The sequence below is a fragment of the Plectropomus leopardus genome, chromosome 2, assembly GCF_008729295.1.
Source record: "Plectropomus leopardus isolate mb chromosome 2, YSFRI_Pleo_2.0, whole genome shotgun sequence".
Taxonomy (NCBI): Eukaryota; Metazoa; Chordata; class Actinopteri; order Perciformes; family Serranidae; genus Plectropomus; species Plectropomus leopardus.
This window is the reverse complement of record NC_056464.1, coordinates 1,737,273-1,754,557: the sequence shown is the minus strand read 5'-3', so window position 1 is coordinate 1,754,557 and position 17,285 is coordinate 1,737,273. Positions and strand designations below refer to the sequence as shown.

Below are 17,285 nucleotides of genomic sequence, written 5' to 3'. Positions count from 1 at the left end.
GGTGCTGTACCGTGGACTGTTTCGGCCCGGGTGGCTAGAGGGCTCGGCATCTTGGTGCGGGCACTCCTGTCCGCCCGGGTTGGGATGGTCTCTGTGGCGGCGCCCCGGCGGTGCTGGACCGTGACCTCTCTCAGTGAGGTTGGCCCCCAAAGGTAGCTTCTCCCTCGCCACAGGTCTCAGTGCCTAGCCATGTCTCTCTAGCCATGTCTCTTTAGTAACAGCTGGTGTGTGCTGGTGTATGTGTGCGTGTGTGTGGGTGGGAGGGGGGGTGTTCGGGTGCCTTTGCGAATATGTGTGGGAATGTCTACATGAATGTGTGTGTTTTGTTGCATACGTATATGTGGGGGTGGGAGGGTCAGGCTGTCTGTATTTTTCTTGATTTTCTTTGATGTTTTTCATTTCTGTTATTGTTTTTAATCTCTGTTAGGCACTTTGTGTTACTCTTTGTATGAAAAGTGCCATACAAATAAATATTTGATTTGATTTGATTTGATATATATATATATATATATATATATATATATTACAATAATCCACTAGTTGCTTGTCAAAAATCCATATTTTATTATTGGAAATAATTTCCTACCCTTGACATTTGGACTGGTTGAACAGTATAAATTATGTGAAGTCCTTAAAGGGCATTCAAAAAAAAATCTGACATTTCATTGACCAAATGGTTAAGTGTTTATTTAATCATCACATTAATTGACAATGAAATCAATATTTTGTTGCAACCAAGTCCATGGGCCTTTTTTTTATTTCCCAACATGAGGTAATTAATACATTTAAAATAAGTTCAGTTTAAATTGTTTCAGTTGCAATAATCAAAGAAACCTAGAATCAGCCTGTAAAATAACCAATGAGAGGTGGTTTGCATAAACAGCCAAATATCTAAAACTAACAGAAGCACAGAGAGGCTAACTTCAGTGTCGCCAGTGGAAGCTCAGACCCTGACAGCAGCCAGCCTTGTACATATGTACCCATCTTAACAGAACAGGGCATGTTAGTAGTGTATTTCTAAAATCGGACACCATTACAGATGCAATGTGGAACGATCTACTGATAGCTAGTGATTTTCTCATAAATGAATATGTATTATAATTTTGAATAAAAACAACCCAAAACATTAAGATAGTGTAATACAGTGATTTCATTGAATTTAGCAGCCAGTCAAATGCTGACTGGAGTGTCAGTGTCAACCACCCACACTGCAGTTTACAGTGTGTGACACATGGCACAGTTTGGTTAGACATTAGCCTATTTATGGCACTTAACAGTAAACACTTCATTATTTGCAAGTAACATATTTTCAGCAGTCTACCATACTGAGTGCAGGTTCATCTCCAAGTCAGCTCATACTTCCTCACCAGAAAACATGTTAACTGTGGTGAAGAGCTCAGAGCAGAGAGAACAACAGAGCACCACACAGGAGTGAGGACATCTTCCAAAAACATAGAAGGGGAAAAAAGCCACACACAGCTCTTTTAAGACTATAATGTTTCTTTTTATTGATGGTGTATGTTGCTGCTAACTGTAACAATCTCCAAATCAGGTGTGTAACGTGATGAGCCCTAGCCAGAACAACTGGCTAAGGACGGGCTGGATCCCTCGAGAGGGAGCGAGGAGGATCTACATCGAGGTCAAGTTCACCCTGAGAGACTGCAACAGCATGCCTGGAGTATTGGGTACCTGCAAGGTGACAACACACACACACACACACAGAAAGGATGAGGGGAGCGTCTGGGGAGATCGAAGATGAAAATGTGAAGACAAAGCTGTAAAATAGAGCTGTTAACTGCAATCATGTAACTCATATTCTGTAGAGTATATTGTACGCTTTGTAAAATCACAATCTGAAATGAAGTATATTTAAACTCTTACACAATTCAAAGACTAAGTGGCCTTTAAACATAATTATGAAAGCACATTTTTTTTCTCTCAGGGACTTTTGTGACATTTGGGTAATTTGACATACTGCTCACTTTAATATGTGAAAAGAGCACTGGTCCCAAATAATCTGTGTCTGTGTCTGGTAGATATGGGCCGTGCATGCTAAGTTTATACTACTAACACTTTATCAAAGCACTGTAGTTTGTATACTTGGCACACATACTTACAACCATAAAAAAAATAATAATAATAAAGAAATGAGAACCCGTAGCTGCACTTAGACTGGGTGGCAAGTTCATTTTAATCATAGACTTTAAAAAATAATGGATGTAGCCATGTCAACCATTGGTTTGTGGACTCATATTTGAAGCCTTGACTTTAGCATTTTGGTCTTTGCCATTATTTATCTATGAGTACAACCAAACACTGAACAGGACTAAAACATTTCATTGACCTTTCATGAAGTGAAAACTCACAGCGACACTATGACTTACTTTCTTTGAATCTGGCGTGACACCATGGTTATGTTACCTTACCAACATCGTTGCCATGGTAACTAGTTGTCAACAAAAAGCACCTACCTGTCAGTCAAAGCGGGCTTAGGCTGAATTATGCATAACTTTTATCCTTAATGATATTTAAACAGGTGAGCTGTATTAAAACGTACACCTGTACAGTTGTCATGAACAGCAAAACTTTGCCCTAGAAGCTAATAATGTTTTCCCTGCTGTAAACATATTTTTTCTGTAAAGTTGAGCATTTTAACATAGAGGTATATGGGGATTTAATCTGTTTTGGAGCCAGCCTCAAGTGGCCATCAGAGGAACTGCAGTTTTTGGCACTTCAGTGTTGACATCACTTTTTAGCCCTGGATGTTGCTGCTCAGTTTCACTGACCAAATGTTGACCTGAAAGTGTCAGTCCTTCTTGGTTGCTTTAACACTTGTTTGTATATTGGGTGTACTAAGAATAAATTGGGTAATACCAGCCAGTCATATGATACCCCTGCTTTTGATTTCAGTGCAACATTGTGCCTCTATGGGGCGTGGTTCAGTGGATAGATGTTTTTTTTCTATACCTAACTATCCATGCCCTTGTTGCCTAATACTAAGCATGTGCTTTTGTTGACCTCCTGGCATTGGTTGCCATTTGCTTTTGTTGCCTGAACATAACCACATGCTTTTGTAGCATTATCCCAACATGTGCTTTTGTTGAAATCCAGCGTTGGTGGCGGCATCCCAGAACATAAACAGCAGATGCAGGATACCTAGAGTGTGATATGTAGAAATGGAAGTCCACTGAGAAAGGGGGGATATGTGAGAACTTGGGATGAGAACATGTTGGTAATATTGTATTACTCATTTTGTAACTCAAAAAACACACATACAATACTCATGGTACATTGTTTCTCCTACAGGAAACCTTCAACCTGTACTATTATGAGTCTGACAGAGCAGTGGGCTCGGCTGTACGGGAGAACCAGTTCATCAAGATTGACACCATCGCTGCTGACGAGAGCTTCACAGGGGTGGACCTGGGAGTCCGCAGACTTAAACTCAACACTGAGGTATGAGCAACAACACTAAACAACAGCACGAATACTGATTGATACAACAGGTAAATGTCAGCCCACGCTCTTTGAAGCAATAGCTCAATTTGGATTCTAAGTTTATTCCCATTCTCAGCACGTACACCTCTGCAGGAGTTCAAGACAAGTTGGAAACATCCACAGCTCCAGAGAGCCTCTTCCAGCCTTGTGACTCGCTGTGTTGAGCTCGATTCTGCAGATCTGTAACAGAAAGCAAACAGCAGGGCTCAGTTCAGTATCATGGGAAATATTTTGATATTGATAACAGCTTCAAATTTGATACAGAATAGTGGAGCTTCACCTTTATTGATACCTTACATTGTTACAAATATAAAGATATGAAGGAGAGGATTATTGATTTGGCACTGTCTTTATTTTTGCTACAAATTAATTTTGAGTAAGTTAGAGGAAACAAAAAAAACTTCTGTTAGGTTGTGGTTCTGTTGGCTCAGGGGCTTTACTGTTGACTCTAATCTCTTCCACTTTTTGTTCCTGCTGTGGCACCAGCATTTCAACCTGTTCTCATTTCATTTTCATCAAATATAGATGCTTTGTCATGCCCTTGGGCATATTCTATCCATGCCAAAGGCACCCTTTAGCATTAGAATTCCTGGGCTTTCAACTTACTCTAATGGAAACCCATCCCCAGCTGAGAGCAACTTACTTAGTATAAAGAACGAGAAAGTCTGCACAGGGTGGGAGGAAGGTGAAACAATTAAACAAAACAAGACTTTCATTCAATAATCAAATCAAATTGCGAATATGGTCATATTTGGAATAATAGAGGAAAATTGGTGTGCATGTAGCCATAGCCATTGTTGTTGTAAGCTGATTTTATATAATTTAGGTACAGTCATTGTGCACATGCTCATGTGACATAATTACATCATATTGCTTTACAATACCAACATTACCAACATACTTATTTGAACCCAAAACACAATCTTTTCTTCAAAACGTAACCTAGATGTTCTGTTGCCTTTACCTAACTGTGAGTGATTCACAACGTTAACAGGTTACAATGTGTTTCAGCTGTGTGTCACAAAGAGATGCTAGAGGTTGCCCTATTATCAGATGCCAAGGGGGCGTGGCAGGTCGTCATCTGACCTGATGATGAGAATGGGTTGAATGAACATTCTGACATTGCTACAAATATTGTCAAGTACACTGCCTCACAGTGGCTACTGTCTTCAGTAGTTCACCTGTTGAACATTTAACATGTTCTTGTCCCACATGCTCACATGTTGGTGCTTTGCAGTGGACTTCTACTTCTATATATTTCACTCGGGGTATCCTTTTGCATCTGCTATTTATGTTCTGGGATAAAAGTTACCATAATGACAACACAAGCACATGGTGGGATTAAGCAACATGTGGTTATGTTTAGGCAACACAAGCACATGGCAATCAACATCAAGACATCAACATATGCACATGCTGGCATGGATGGTAAGGATTAGGTCAGGGAGGCACATGTTTCAGAAAAAAACATAACGTTAGGCTGGGAAGCGAACACTGGTATTCTTGCCATATGGCGTCCCACAATCTCCTTACATTATGTCATTACTGCAGCATTTCAACATGACACCCTTCTGCCAAGTTTCATGCACACGCAGCAGGTTCCGTCCAGCCATGTTCTCAAGTGATGCTATGTGTATGAGTATCATGCGCATGCGGCGGGTGCTGTCTGGCTGTCTGTTGGCATATAATAAAACTGCAACTGGCATGTCCGGCCACATTCTCACCTGATGCCATTCAGTGGAGATTTTACGCCAAAAGCACTGTCAAAGCGGCAGTATTTTTCAAGTTCAGAATGAGAATCTGGTTTAGGTATAAAACTGTGTGAGTGTTTTACTGAATGAATTCTGAATAGGCAGAGAAATATTTTACTGCCACTAAAAGGAAAAAATAAAGCACTATGCCAAATGTATTCTTTGTTGTAGCTGCAGAACTTTTGTAGAACTGAAATGTTTTTAAATCACCATGCTTTTGTTTTCTGACTAAAGCTTATATGTATAAGGATAATGAGTCTATGATTCTATGATTCTATGATTATTTTTTCCCACTGTCAACAGAAAGGAGAAAGAACAAAAACAATGTGGTAGCCTGTCTATAAATGCTTTCTGACTTCCCGACCCTGTCTGCAGCTCTCAACCATCTAAAATGGCTACAAGGCTTCATTTTTGAAAAAAATCACTCAATAATTTCCTTAAACAGCTTGGTACTGTTGGTTTTGGCAGGCTTTTGCTCAAAAGGGGAAGAAAAACCGCGCTTTAGGGTGCATTACAGCAGCAGATGATCCATATTTGGTGTTCTGCTTGATGGTCAAGACAGCAGGACAGTTAATGTGTGATTGAGTCAAAATAAACTAAAGTGCGTGTTCATGGTAATGAGGGTGTTATCCAGTGTAATTGTGTGGATCACTGATGTGTTTTTAATAGTTCTGGACAACAGCGTAGCTCTATGGCACAGAGAAGGAAGATATATCAGGTTCCTTTTAGTTGGTTTTTAACTTTTCATGGGATTTGTCGGCAGTTCTAGGAACACAGAATATCACCAATCTCTTCCTTCAAAGCTGAATGTTTTTTAAAGTTGAATTAAGTTTTGTCTCTCTTGCTGACACACACAGACACCATGAAATATGGGAAAGTAATTTAGTTCATAAGAGGTTGTTGTGTTGGATCAAATTTGGTGAACATAATGTGAAACTGGACTCATTCCCCAAATGCTGTTGTGCTCTTTAAGCTTTCAAAACCCACACACACTCCAAAAAAGACTTTTCATTTGTTGAGCTGAACCTGAAAAGAGATGCAGAGTAGTGTGCAGGTTTTCTGGCTCAAACCTACATAGCTAAACTGGTGTTTAATACCCATTGGTAAATTAACAGCAACAGAGTTGCAATTCTAATTTTATCCCTTAGTTTTTCTGTTTGCATTTTTTTGTATCTTATTAATCCCCTAAGGGGAAATTCAATTTATTCACTCTTTTGTCATTTACATGTTGCATGCAGTTCACAGAGGCCTGCAATACACACACATACACAAACAGGACCAATAACAGCCCATTATCATTCCAAAGTCATCAAATACTGCCACTTTTGCAGTGATTTCAGCGTAAGATCCCAATGCCAAAAGCCACCTTTTGCAACTGTATGATATACACTGGGTGGCGTCAGCTGAGAACGCAGCTGGACAGTACAGTAAGTAAGTCGGTAAGGAGCATGAAGGTCCCTGAAATGTGTGAGAAAGGGGTGGTGGATGGGTCCAACAAAGCCCGGACAAGGAGTCCCGTGTTTGTTTCCCGTCTAAATGTGATGGGGTTTTTTTCTACACCTCACCATCTGCCCTTTTTGCCTAAACCTAACCATTTTTGCCTTTGGTGTATAATCCTAAGCACGTGCTTTTGCTGACATCCCGGCGTCGGTAGCTGCATCCTGGAACATCAACAGCAGACACAGAGGCATACCTAGAGTATAATATATAGGGGTGGAAATCTACTGACAAAGCAGCAATATGTGACGACTTGCATTAAATATAGAGATATTGGAGCGAGGGGGCTGCCCATGGACAGGCACCCCAAGCAATTAGGAATTTTGTGTAACTCAGCACTGCCCAGGAGCTAAACAGGCACCTCTTCATCTACCAGTTCAAACCCTGGACTGGCGACCCTTCCGTTCCCAAGCCAAGTCCCTATGGGCTGAGCTGCTGCCATCCAAATCAACACAGAAAATCCTGACCCAACCTAAAACCAAACACACAGTTTCAGCTGAAGATGTTCACACATAACCACGTCTCTTTCACACAACGGCATTCTGATAGAAAACCTACATATTAAACACTAGGGATGATGATTTTCAACAGTTTACTTTAATTATTATCATGCAACATATTTATCAATCTCCTGTGTTATCAATAAATAATATGATTATATTTTTTATCTTGAATGCTGACATTAACCTCTTCTTACCTTGCACATATTTTATAATTTGATTTGACATTCTTTTCTCCTCTGCTCCCTGCAAATAGATGATAGTCCTCACAGTTCACATAGGAACAAAAAAAAACTCTCAAGATTTAATTTAGTTTCTGACATATTATAAATTCACCTGTGTTGCATTGTTACTAGTAAATAGACATTAATATTCTTTTGCTTGATGACAGTGTGCGCCTTGAACTGAAAAACTTGAGCACACAGTGCAGGGAAGGAAAGTGGCTGAGGCAACTTAATTGACAACTGTTGATTGTGATTATACAACGTGCTTATTTTTGGAAATCAAATCAGACAGAAACATAAAAATCCCAACAATAGCCCAAAAAAGATTTGCTACACTCATAATTACATAATTACTATTTAATAAGCACACAGTGTTGATGTATCAGGAGCTTGATGAGTCAAAATCTTTGCAACTAAATGAGCACTAGTGATGCTGTTTCAGCATGTGGCGACTGCTCCTAACAAGACATTAAGACACACTTGAAGTGCACTCTCTGTATATCAGTACGCTCCTCCTGTTTACATTTAGGAGACATAAAAAATCCTGTGAAGTGTGACCAGCAGTATTCTGGTGTCAAAGTAAACATCACCAGAGACCGACTGTTTCTTTGCTGACTGCCACTTGTGGACTCTCATTAGAGGACTGGGAACAAGACAGACCTCGGAGTCTCAACAGATCTCACCTCAGCACCACTGTGGTGATACATTCAGAGGCCTTTCACAAGTATTTAACAGGATAGGTCAACCAAAAATGAAAATTCAGTCATTATGTACTCACTTTCATGCCGATGGAAAATTTAGGTGAAGTTTTATAGTCACTGCTGGAGGTTTACAGGGAAAAGGCATTGCACTCATCTCCCAAACAACAAATGGTGACCAGAATTCAAACGTTAAAAAAAATACATAACAAAACCACAAAATGTCTCCATTCTGCTCATCTGAAGTTATTCAAATGTTGAAGCCCTCAGTGTAGAGTTTAAAAAAAATGTCACTTGTGCCATGTTTCTATCCTTGTCTAAGCCTGGAGCTCCTAGTGTGGGAGCCACGTTCATGTAGTCCTTAGTGATTTGTTACACTACTATGTTTTTTCCCTCTACATCCCCCAAAAATTTGTAATTGTGTCCTTTCCCCTCAAAATTCTGACTTTGCATGTATGCCTCTGTGTGAATGTCAGAAGAAACTCTCGTTAGTGCCGCTAAGGTTAGATAGTTTGCAAAGGATTTTTTTTTTTTTACAGGGGGTGCTCTGTTGCCTGTGACCACTATTTTCCAAAGGATCTGTCTGAATCACAGCTACAGCTGTCCTCTGCCGCCACAGAGGGCTCACCCTTTGCAGGATGTATTTCATGGAGCTTCACTTTGTCATGCTGTTGGTCATAGCAGGTGTTTCAGGAGGTTTGAGGTTGTGTTTTTTGCAGTGGAAATATTCTTAGTACCACATGCACACACTTTACCTTTGACAATAGTGTTCTTGTCATCTTTCCTATCAACAAAAGTAATAGTAGTGAGAATCATATTCTGCTGATGAATGTACTCTTTTCTGTCTTCCGAGCTTGCTGCTTTGTGAAGTGTATGCACAGCATGACGATTATCAAAAATAATTTGGGGATGTGACTGAACAACACGTTCTCATCCTGAATCGTCACATGCTGCTTTCCAGTGGACTTCCACGTCTACATATTTTACTGTAGCTATCCCTCTGCTTCAGCTGCCGACATTCCAGGTTGCAGCTACCGTGAAAAAGCACATGGCAACCAGCACTGGTAAGTTAAAAAAAGCACATGCTGACATGGAGGATTTAGTTTAAAAGAGGCACATGGTCAGGTGCAGAAAAAAACATCACATTCAGATAGGAAGTGAACACCGGACTCCTGTATGAAATTCTGAGGTTTGTTGGGATTTGTTCCAACTGTGTTCTCAACTGATACCAACTTTTCACATATCATGCTGCCATGGCAGGTGCCATCTGGCCACATTCTAAGCTTACAACATCCAGCAGTGTGTCATGCAGAGGTAAAAGGTGGCTTTTGGCCTCAGGATCTCACGCTCAAAGCATTGGGATTAAATGTTGGATTTTTAATTAGCAGGGGGTTGACATCAAAAGTATGGTTGTTCCAGCTGTGTTTTGGAGTGTAACTGTAATATTATTATAGGAATAATGTTATTTAATCAGTTACACTTTTCGTTAATGGCGAAGTATTACTGTAACTTGTTTGTCATACTAGTATGGCATTACTGCCCAACAGTGGAGACAGCCACACCATTTCCTACTCTTATTTATGTGCCTTTTGGATGTTAATAGTTCTTGCTGCCTGTAAAAAAAAATATGTCCTTATATTTTCATATGCTTCCACAACAAACTTTTAAAATAATGTTTGGAATCAGTTCCTGTGTGTTAACAAGATAATCAGCTGTGATATGAAATGAAAAACAAGCACATAAAAATGTAAAAACATCCATGTTTCCAGGTTGTTGTTGGAAGTGAAGTGGTTGATTAATGACTGCTGCCAACAAACAACAGCAAACAGCAGTCCAGAGATTAAATTAAAGCTGCGCTGTTTGTTCAGGAAGCACTACAGCGACCACTGTTTGAGCCTTTGGTATGAAAAAGTGAGAGAACTTTCCAAACTCTCTGAAGTTGTTTAAGTAAGTTAGCAAAACACACAAACGTTTCATAAAAGTACATTTTTTATTTAATTGACACTAATTCTCAAGTGAAGTTGCCTTGAGCATCAGGGCAGTGATTCTCATTTTGTATAATGAGCAAGGACATTGCCTTTGTAAAACAACAACAACAACAACAATAATAATAATAATAATAATAATAATAATAATAATAATAATAACTTTATTTATATAGCACCTTTAAAAATAGTTCACAAAAAGCTTTGACAAACGAGGCAAAGCAGAAGCAAATAACAAAGAGAAACAATTAAAAAACAAAAATAACAACAACAACCCAAATCAATAACAGTAAATTCTGTAAAAAAAAAAACATTAGCTGTTAACACAAAATAATGATAAAAGAAATGAACACAATCAGGCAGAACAAAAGGAGAAACAATTAAAAGATAAATACAGACTAAAAAAGATTAAAATTAAAACAAACAAATTAAAATTCAAATAGACAATATCATATATATATATATATATATATATATATATATATATATATATATATATATATATATATATATATATATATATATATATATATTATATATATATATATATATATATATATATACCAGGCCCCCATCAATCATCACCTTACTATGACTAATCTGGTACATAAACACAGTTATCAAGATGTTTTACATAAAACTTTTACATAAAGCGTTGTTGCCTAAACCTACCATGTGCTTTTGTTGATGTCCTGGCGATGGTAGCGGCGTCGCGGAATGTCAACAGCAGACTTAGGGGAATGCTTAGAGCGTAAATTGTAGATGCGAAAGTCCACTGACAAAACGGCGATATGTGATGACTTGGGATGAGAGTGTGTTTAAGGTTCGCAACCCCCATATTGGAAACGCACTGACTTAGACAAACACACTCATATTAATGACATATGATACTTTATATCTATAGTTAAACACAGGTGACACAGTTACAGTCTCATAATGACCTAAATGACCTAAATTGTGAAATCCTTCTGTTCTTCTCCCAGGTGCGAGGCGTGGGCCCTCTGAGCAGACGAGGCTTCTACCTGGCCTTCCAGGACATCGGTGCCTGCATCGCCCTCACCTCTGTGCGGGTGTACTACAAACGCTGCGTGGGTGTGAGCCGGAACCTGGCCGTGTTCACTGACGTGGTGACGGGGGCAGACTCGTCCTCTCTGGTGGAGGTCAGGGGTCAATGTGTGGATCACGCAGAGGAGAGGGACACGCCTAAGATGTACTGCAGTGCTGAGGGCGAGTGGCTGGTACCCATCGGGAGGTGTGTGTGCTCCGCTGGATTTGAGGAACACAGAGACTCCTGTGTGGGTGAGTTGACTCGGCGCACTTTAATGCCTGACATGTTTGGTGCAGTTACTGGTGAGCACTGTCACTCTAATTGATGCTGGACATGGAACCACACCAACATAAGCAAACTCTGCTGTGGTTTGTTTCTAGTGAGAATGCAAAGAAGACCAATCACAGGACTGCAGATAGTACATGTGATTTAACTTGAATTTTGACCCTTGAAACCTCAATTGACAGCAGTTTTGTTATACAGACTTCAGATGCTGTTTAGAAATATTTAAAGCTTTAAAAATGTAAGCAAAGTGGTTTGATTTCTTTAAAAAACAGGGAAAAACATGCAGTCCACAACTTGTCATGAAATGTCATGCAAACTGCAAAAAAAAATGTGTAAAAAGGTGAAAAGAAAAAAAAGTCATTCACTAGAGAAAAATATCAACAAAACACTGTATATAATTATTATTTAAAATTGGTAAAAACATAATTTTTTGTATCATTTCTATTCATTATTTCTATTTTATTTTATGGTATTTTATTATATTTTGTCAGTTCATATCCTGTTGTTGTCTTGTTACTTTCCTTTCTTTCTTTCTTTCCTTCTTTCTTTTTTCCCTTCTTTCTTTTTTGTTTCTAATTTCAGGCAATATTCTTCTTCAAATTTTTTTTAAGATAATTGTTTTGGCATTTTAGCCTTTATAGGACAGAATGGTAGTGTGAAAGGGGGAGAGAGAGAGGGGAAGACATGCAGCAAAGGGCTGTAAGCCGGGATCAAACCCACAGCCACTCCAGCAAGGACATTGCCTTTATACATGGGGCACCTGCTCTATCCACTGAGCCACCAGATGCCCCATCCTTGCTAATTTTTGGGTCATTTCTTGTTAAGCTGCTCATTGCCTTCTTCCCATGCTTTTGAAAGAAATCAAGCCAATTTGCTCAGGTTCCAAAGGGTTAAAGAAGAAAAGAAATTAATGTTGAACACTGAATTAGGATGGAGAGATGAGGGTAACACTGGTCTGAGTCACACAGCACAGACTGTGGGTATAAGCCTGCTATTTCCAACACGTTTTTACTTTCAAATACGGCAGCTTGCTTCAGATTCCCACACTTCAAACTACGGCGCTCCTGGCCCCTCTCTAGGGCCAGTGTTGGACTCTCAGGGACAGCGTGTCATCTTCTCGGGAAACATACTGTTCAGCTTATTACATACAAAGTGTCTTTTCAAAAATAAACTTACAGGAAATGTAGGGTTCTTCACCAAAAATGCTTTAGGTTTCAGCAACAAAGCTACTTGAGGTGAAGGAAAAGATCATGAGTGTTGAACTAAGTATGTTTATTATGTTATTTAACTCCCTTGTTATCCTTGGGCTTAACTTGACCCCATCTAATGTTTAACGTCTCTGTGTAAATGGTAAACACATGTACACGTGGCATGTGGACGTGCCCAGTGCCGTCTGGCCATCCGGACGGGTTGGTCGCGGAAGGTGGCTGTTGGCGTCAGGCTGGTATGCTGAAAGCTCTCTGACAGAGCGGTGCTATTTGACGAGTTTGCATTGAGGATGGGCTGAAAAAGTCATATTTATGGTGTGAAAAGTAGACGACCTTTTAAAATCTCACAGCAGAATAAGAAGATTTAGAAACACAAAAATAACATTGCAAAATACTAAAAGTAGGCCAGGACTTAACTCACAGTCTACAGCTGTCCTGTCAGAAAAAGTGAAAGTCCTCCAAAAAGAATAAAAAAAATAAAAACTGAAGACTGTGTATATTATCTGACAATGCTCAGATTAATGTTTAGCCTAAAGTATCACTGACAGAAAACGAAGATGCTATTGACAAAAATAAATAAACAAATAAATAAATAAAAGGGGCCATTGTAGCTCATGGGACCAATTAGGTTTTTTTGTATCTGTTCAGAGAGTTGTGCATATCCCAATCATTGGTTTTCATTAAACTCCTCCTTAAGATGCAGTCATATAACAAAAAACAAACAAATTTACAACATTTTGGTAACAAATGTCCTGACAGGCATATTAGTTTGATTTTTTTTTCAAAAACATGAGGGGAAGGCAACACGCAACTTAACAACACGTGACCTAAAAAATAGCAAAACATTAGTAAAAAATTACAAGAAAATTGCCTAAAAATAACCCCCAAAAAGTAAAATACAAAACAAGACAATGACTTGACAAAGAAAACACATTTTTTTTCTGTAATTTAATCTGAAATACATAATTATAATGATTATGAATATAGTTCTCTTCTCCCTTTAAAACTATTTTTTTTTGATCATTTTCTTATTTACCTTTCACTAATTTCTTGAAATTCGTGAGAAATTTCTTGCCAAGTTGCTTATTGCCTTTTCCCCATGTTTCTGAGGGTTATATACTTGTGAAAGGCATCTGAACACAGCACAAGAAAACTGATGTGGAACCAAGTTTCAAAGGGTTAAAGTTGACACCTCTTGGTTCATATGTAATAGTCATGGACAAAGACTTACCGGTCCAGAAGTTGAGGGCAGTAATGATTCAATCTTTGCTTTGGTCCAAGATCAATATTTTCTGCTCGGTATGCTGGAAAAAAATTGTTCCTTTCAGTTCGATTGGTGCATTTTTGATCAGCTCTACTCCTCTCTCTCCTAGTTAGAAAATCATTTTCTCAACAAAATCATCTAAGCATCAGAGCTGGCCATTTATTTAAGTGTGTGAAGGTTTCCTCTGAGCTCAGAGTATCTGCAGAAATGTAAGGTTGTCACCTTTTTAGTGAATCAAAAAGTCTGTTTGAAGTCCTCGCTGTGGACCCTGTAAAAAGTTCAAGGTCTGGTCAGAAGCTCTTCTGAGGTCTAACACTTTTGTGGAGTAGGTAAATAGTGTGTGTGTGTGTGTGTGTGTGTGTGTGTGTGTGTGTGTGTGCTTGTGCCTGTGTATGTGGGTGGGTACCAGAGCTGAAGTTTGTGCTCATTCAGCTGCCGATGATGAATAATCAGTGAGACGTTTGAGACGCAAAGGCTCTTGATCCACTCTTGTTTTCCTTTTGTGAAAACACAGTCTGTTTGTTTTTGTCTTTTTTGATTTTTCATGGGGTTTTGATAGGTTGACCTCGTGCAGAGACCTGTGCATATTTTGGGTTGCCATGGGTTACAGTAATTAAAACCTATTAATCACAGAGCGATGGATAATTAAACGCTAAAAGCAGTTTGTCAGCTCAACGAGCCGAAGGAGACACGCAACACCAGTTTGCTTGCAACCCTCCTCCTCCTCCACTCAACACCTATACTGAAACACATACACTTTCTCTCTCTCTCTCACACACACACACACACACACAAATCTGTGATGTGTTTTACCACTCTGAGGCCAGTGGCAAACACTCTCTCGGTTCAACACAGTGAGAGCTTCTTGTCAAAATGTGTTTAAAAGCATTGTGTGTGTGTGTGTGTGTCCGGTTCAGAGGAACACTTACAGACTTTCTATAATTAGTTGCAGCCAATTAGCATCAGCAGAGCAATGCAAAACAGAGCCCCTAAAGAAAGCCGAGAAAAATCCCCTCCGGTCGCATTTTGTTTATGGAACTGATTTCATCCACATTTCAGTTCTGATTTGAATGTAACACACTGATGTAAGTTATCTGAGGTTATACAGATAGGATCTTTAAAGGGAAAAAAAGCATAAAAGCTCCTGAAAATAGAAATAATTTGCTTTATGATAATCCTTCGCTGGAGGTGATGCTTTTACCCCGTACTTTATTTACCATTACATTACGGCGGCTGGAGCAGAAAGTAATTTGCAGAGGAAGAGGGAGTAAAAAAAAAAGGAAGTGCTCTTCAATATATCCTCTGCTGACGTCGTGTCTCTTCTGGCACCAAACTGGGTCGTCGTGCTAATTCACCCTCGCCAAAGCCAGCCACAGTCACGCACACACGAGACCAGACAAGACACAGAGAGGAGGGGAGGGCACGAGATGGTGAAAGGAAGACGGCTTAAGTGGTGAAGGCTTGTATGTGTGTGTATGGAGTGTGTGTGTGTGTGTATGTGCGTGCGTGCGTGTGCCTGTGTGTGCGGATAGAGGGGGGAGAAAATCAGACATGAATGTGCATGAATATGTGTGTGTATATGAGCGTGCTTAAGTGGTTCTCCCCTGACAAAGGTGCAGAGCTTTGGCTGAGAGCACGACATGGTGTGTGTGTGTGTGTGTGTGTGTGTTCGTGTGTGTGTGTGAGCACAGGGTTGCGTGACATGCCGTTAAAAGTGTCACAAGGAAGGAAGCAATGAAAGAGAAAGGAAAAAAAGAGAGGAGGATAGAGGGAGAGACTCTGGTGGAGTGGTTGACTGGGCCCCTCGTCCACTTGAATTTACATCAAAACACTGAGTCCGTGTGTGTGTGTGCATACATGTGTGCAGGTGTGTACTGTATGTGTGTGTGTGTGTGTGTGTGTGTGTGTGTGTCTGTGTGTGTGCCTGTGTGTCTGTGTGTACACATGCCTCCCGGTGCCAGTGAAGAATGGACTAAAGTGCCCCATACAGTGAGAGCGATCGAGGACACACTGATATGAGACACACACACTTAGGCTGGTCACATCTACTCACCTCAGCCGGCCCACCCAAGCCTGACACACACAGAGGAGAGAGGGTTGGGTGCGTCCTCACACGTGTGGGTTAGTTCCCTTCTCTGCTCAGTCAGTGGACCACAGCCACTCTTCCTGCTCTGAGCTGCACTCTGCCTCTCCTGTTTTAATTTGATTTATGGTGGAGTTTGTGGGAAATAACATAATCCAGCATCCAGAACAGAAATTCATACACTTACTGCAACAATTACATTGAAACATCTGGAGTCATTCCTACATTGTCCCCCTCAAGTCTTATAGAAGGCTATCCCATATATACTCTGGCTCAGCTCCTCATTGAAGCTATGTGATGTTTACACCCAACACTCCATGCTTTGAATGCTCGACCACTCTGATAAATAGAAATATTTAGATATATAGTTTACCAGAATATAAAGTCCCTAAAATCTCAGTTTCATAGTTTAACTCTTTGGTGGACATCAGCTTTCTTGTGTTGTGTTCAGATGATTTTACAAGCATTGAAATCGCCCAAATGTAAGCAAATTAGCTTGATTTCTTTCTAGAAAAAATGGGAAATGGGCAATAAGAAACTTTGCAAGAAATGTTCAGCAAATTGCAAGAAATAATGGGAAAAGTGAAAGGAAATCAACTGAAAATTAACTACAAAGAGAGATAAAGAAAACATTTGAACATTCTGAAAAACTAGGGTAAAAAAAACAAGAAAATTGTTTTTATGATTATTAGAATTATGTATTTAAAATTAAGATACAGAAAAAAAATATTAATAATAATAGCTTTTTTTTTTTGAAGTTCAGGATGTTTTTTTGTGGGCACACACATTTTTATTTATTATTCTTATTCTTCCTTATTATTATTATTATTATTGTTATTATTATTATTTTTTTTAACTTTAAGGTTATTTTTTGCAGGCTTAACTTATTATTTATGTTTTGCTAACTGTTGAGGCATTTCTTGTAAGTTGCTTATTGCCTTCTTTCCATGTTTTAAAGTTAAATTAAGGCTGTTTGCTCCAATTTCAAGGGGTTAAATATTTCTCTGAAACATTATAATTTACATCAAACAAGCAACAATCAAAATTAAACTTCTGAAAAGAAAAGTCCTTGGTTGTTATTTATTTAAATTGTTTTTTTTAAAAAAAAAAAAAAAAAAAGGCAGATCATCATACGGTAGCTTTTAAGTGACAGTGGCCTAGGAACATCAACAAACAGCCTGTCATCTGCCATCTCATTTAATTTAAATATTGCTTATATATAGATTTTATTTCAAACTTGCAAA

General features: G+C 39.2%; 1 protein-coding gene across 2 annotated transcripts in view; it reads left to right on the top strand.

The window, feature by feature from the left end:
* epha8 (eph receptor A8) overlaps positions 1–17,285 on the top strand; it is an 85,672-nt gene that overhangs the window by 860 nt on the left and 67,527 nt on the right. For both annotated transcript variants that reach the window (XM_042498269.1, XM_042498259.1), the window contains exons 2-4: positions 1,553–1,696; positions 3,307–3,456; positions 11,137–11,452. In XM_042498269.1, the coding sequence (XP_042354203.1) occupies positions 1,553–1,696; positions 3,307–3,456; positions 11,137–11,452 (610 nt within the window). The remainder of the gene's footprint in view (positions 1–1,552; positions 1,697–3,306; positions 3,457–11,136; positions 11,453–17,285) is intronic.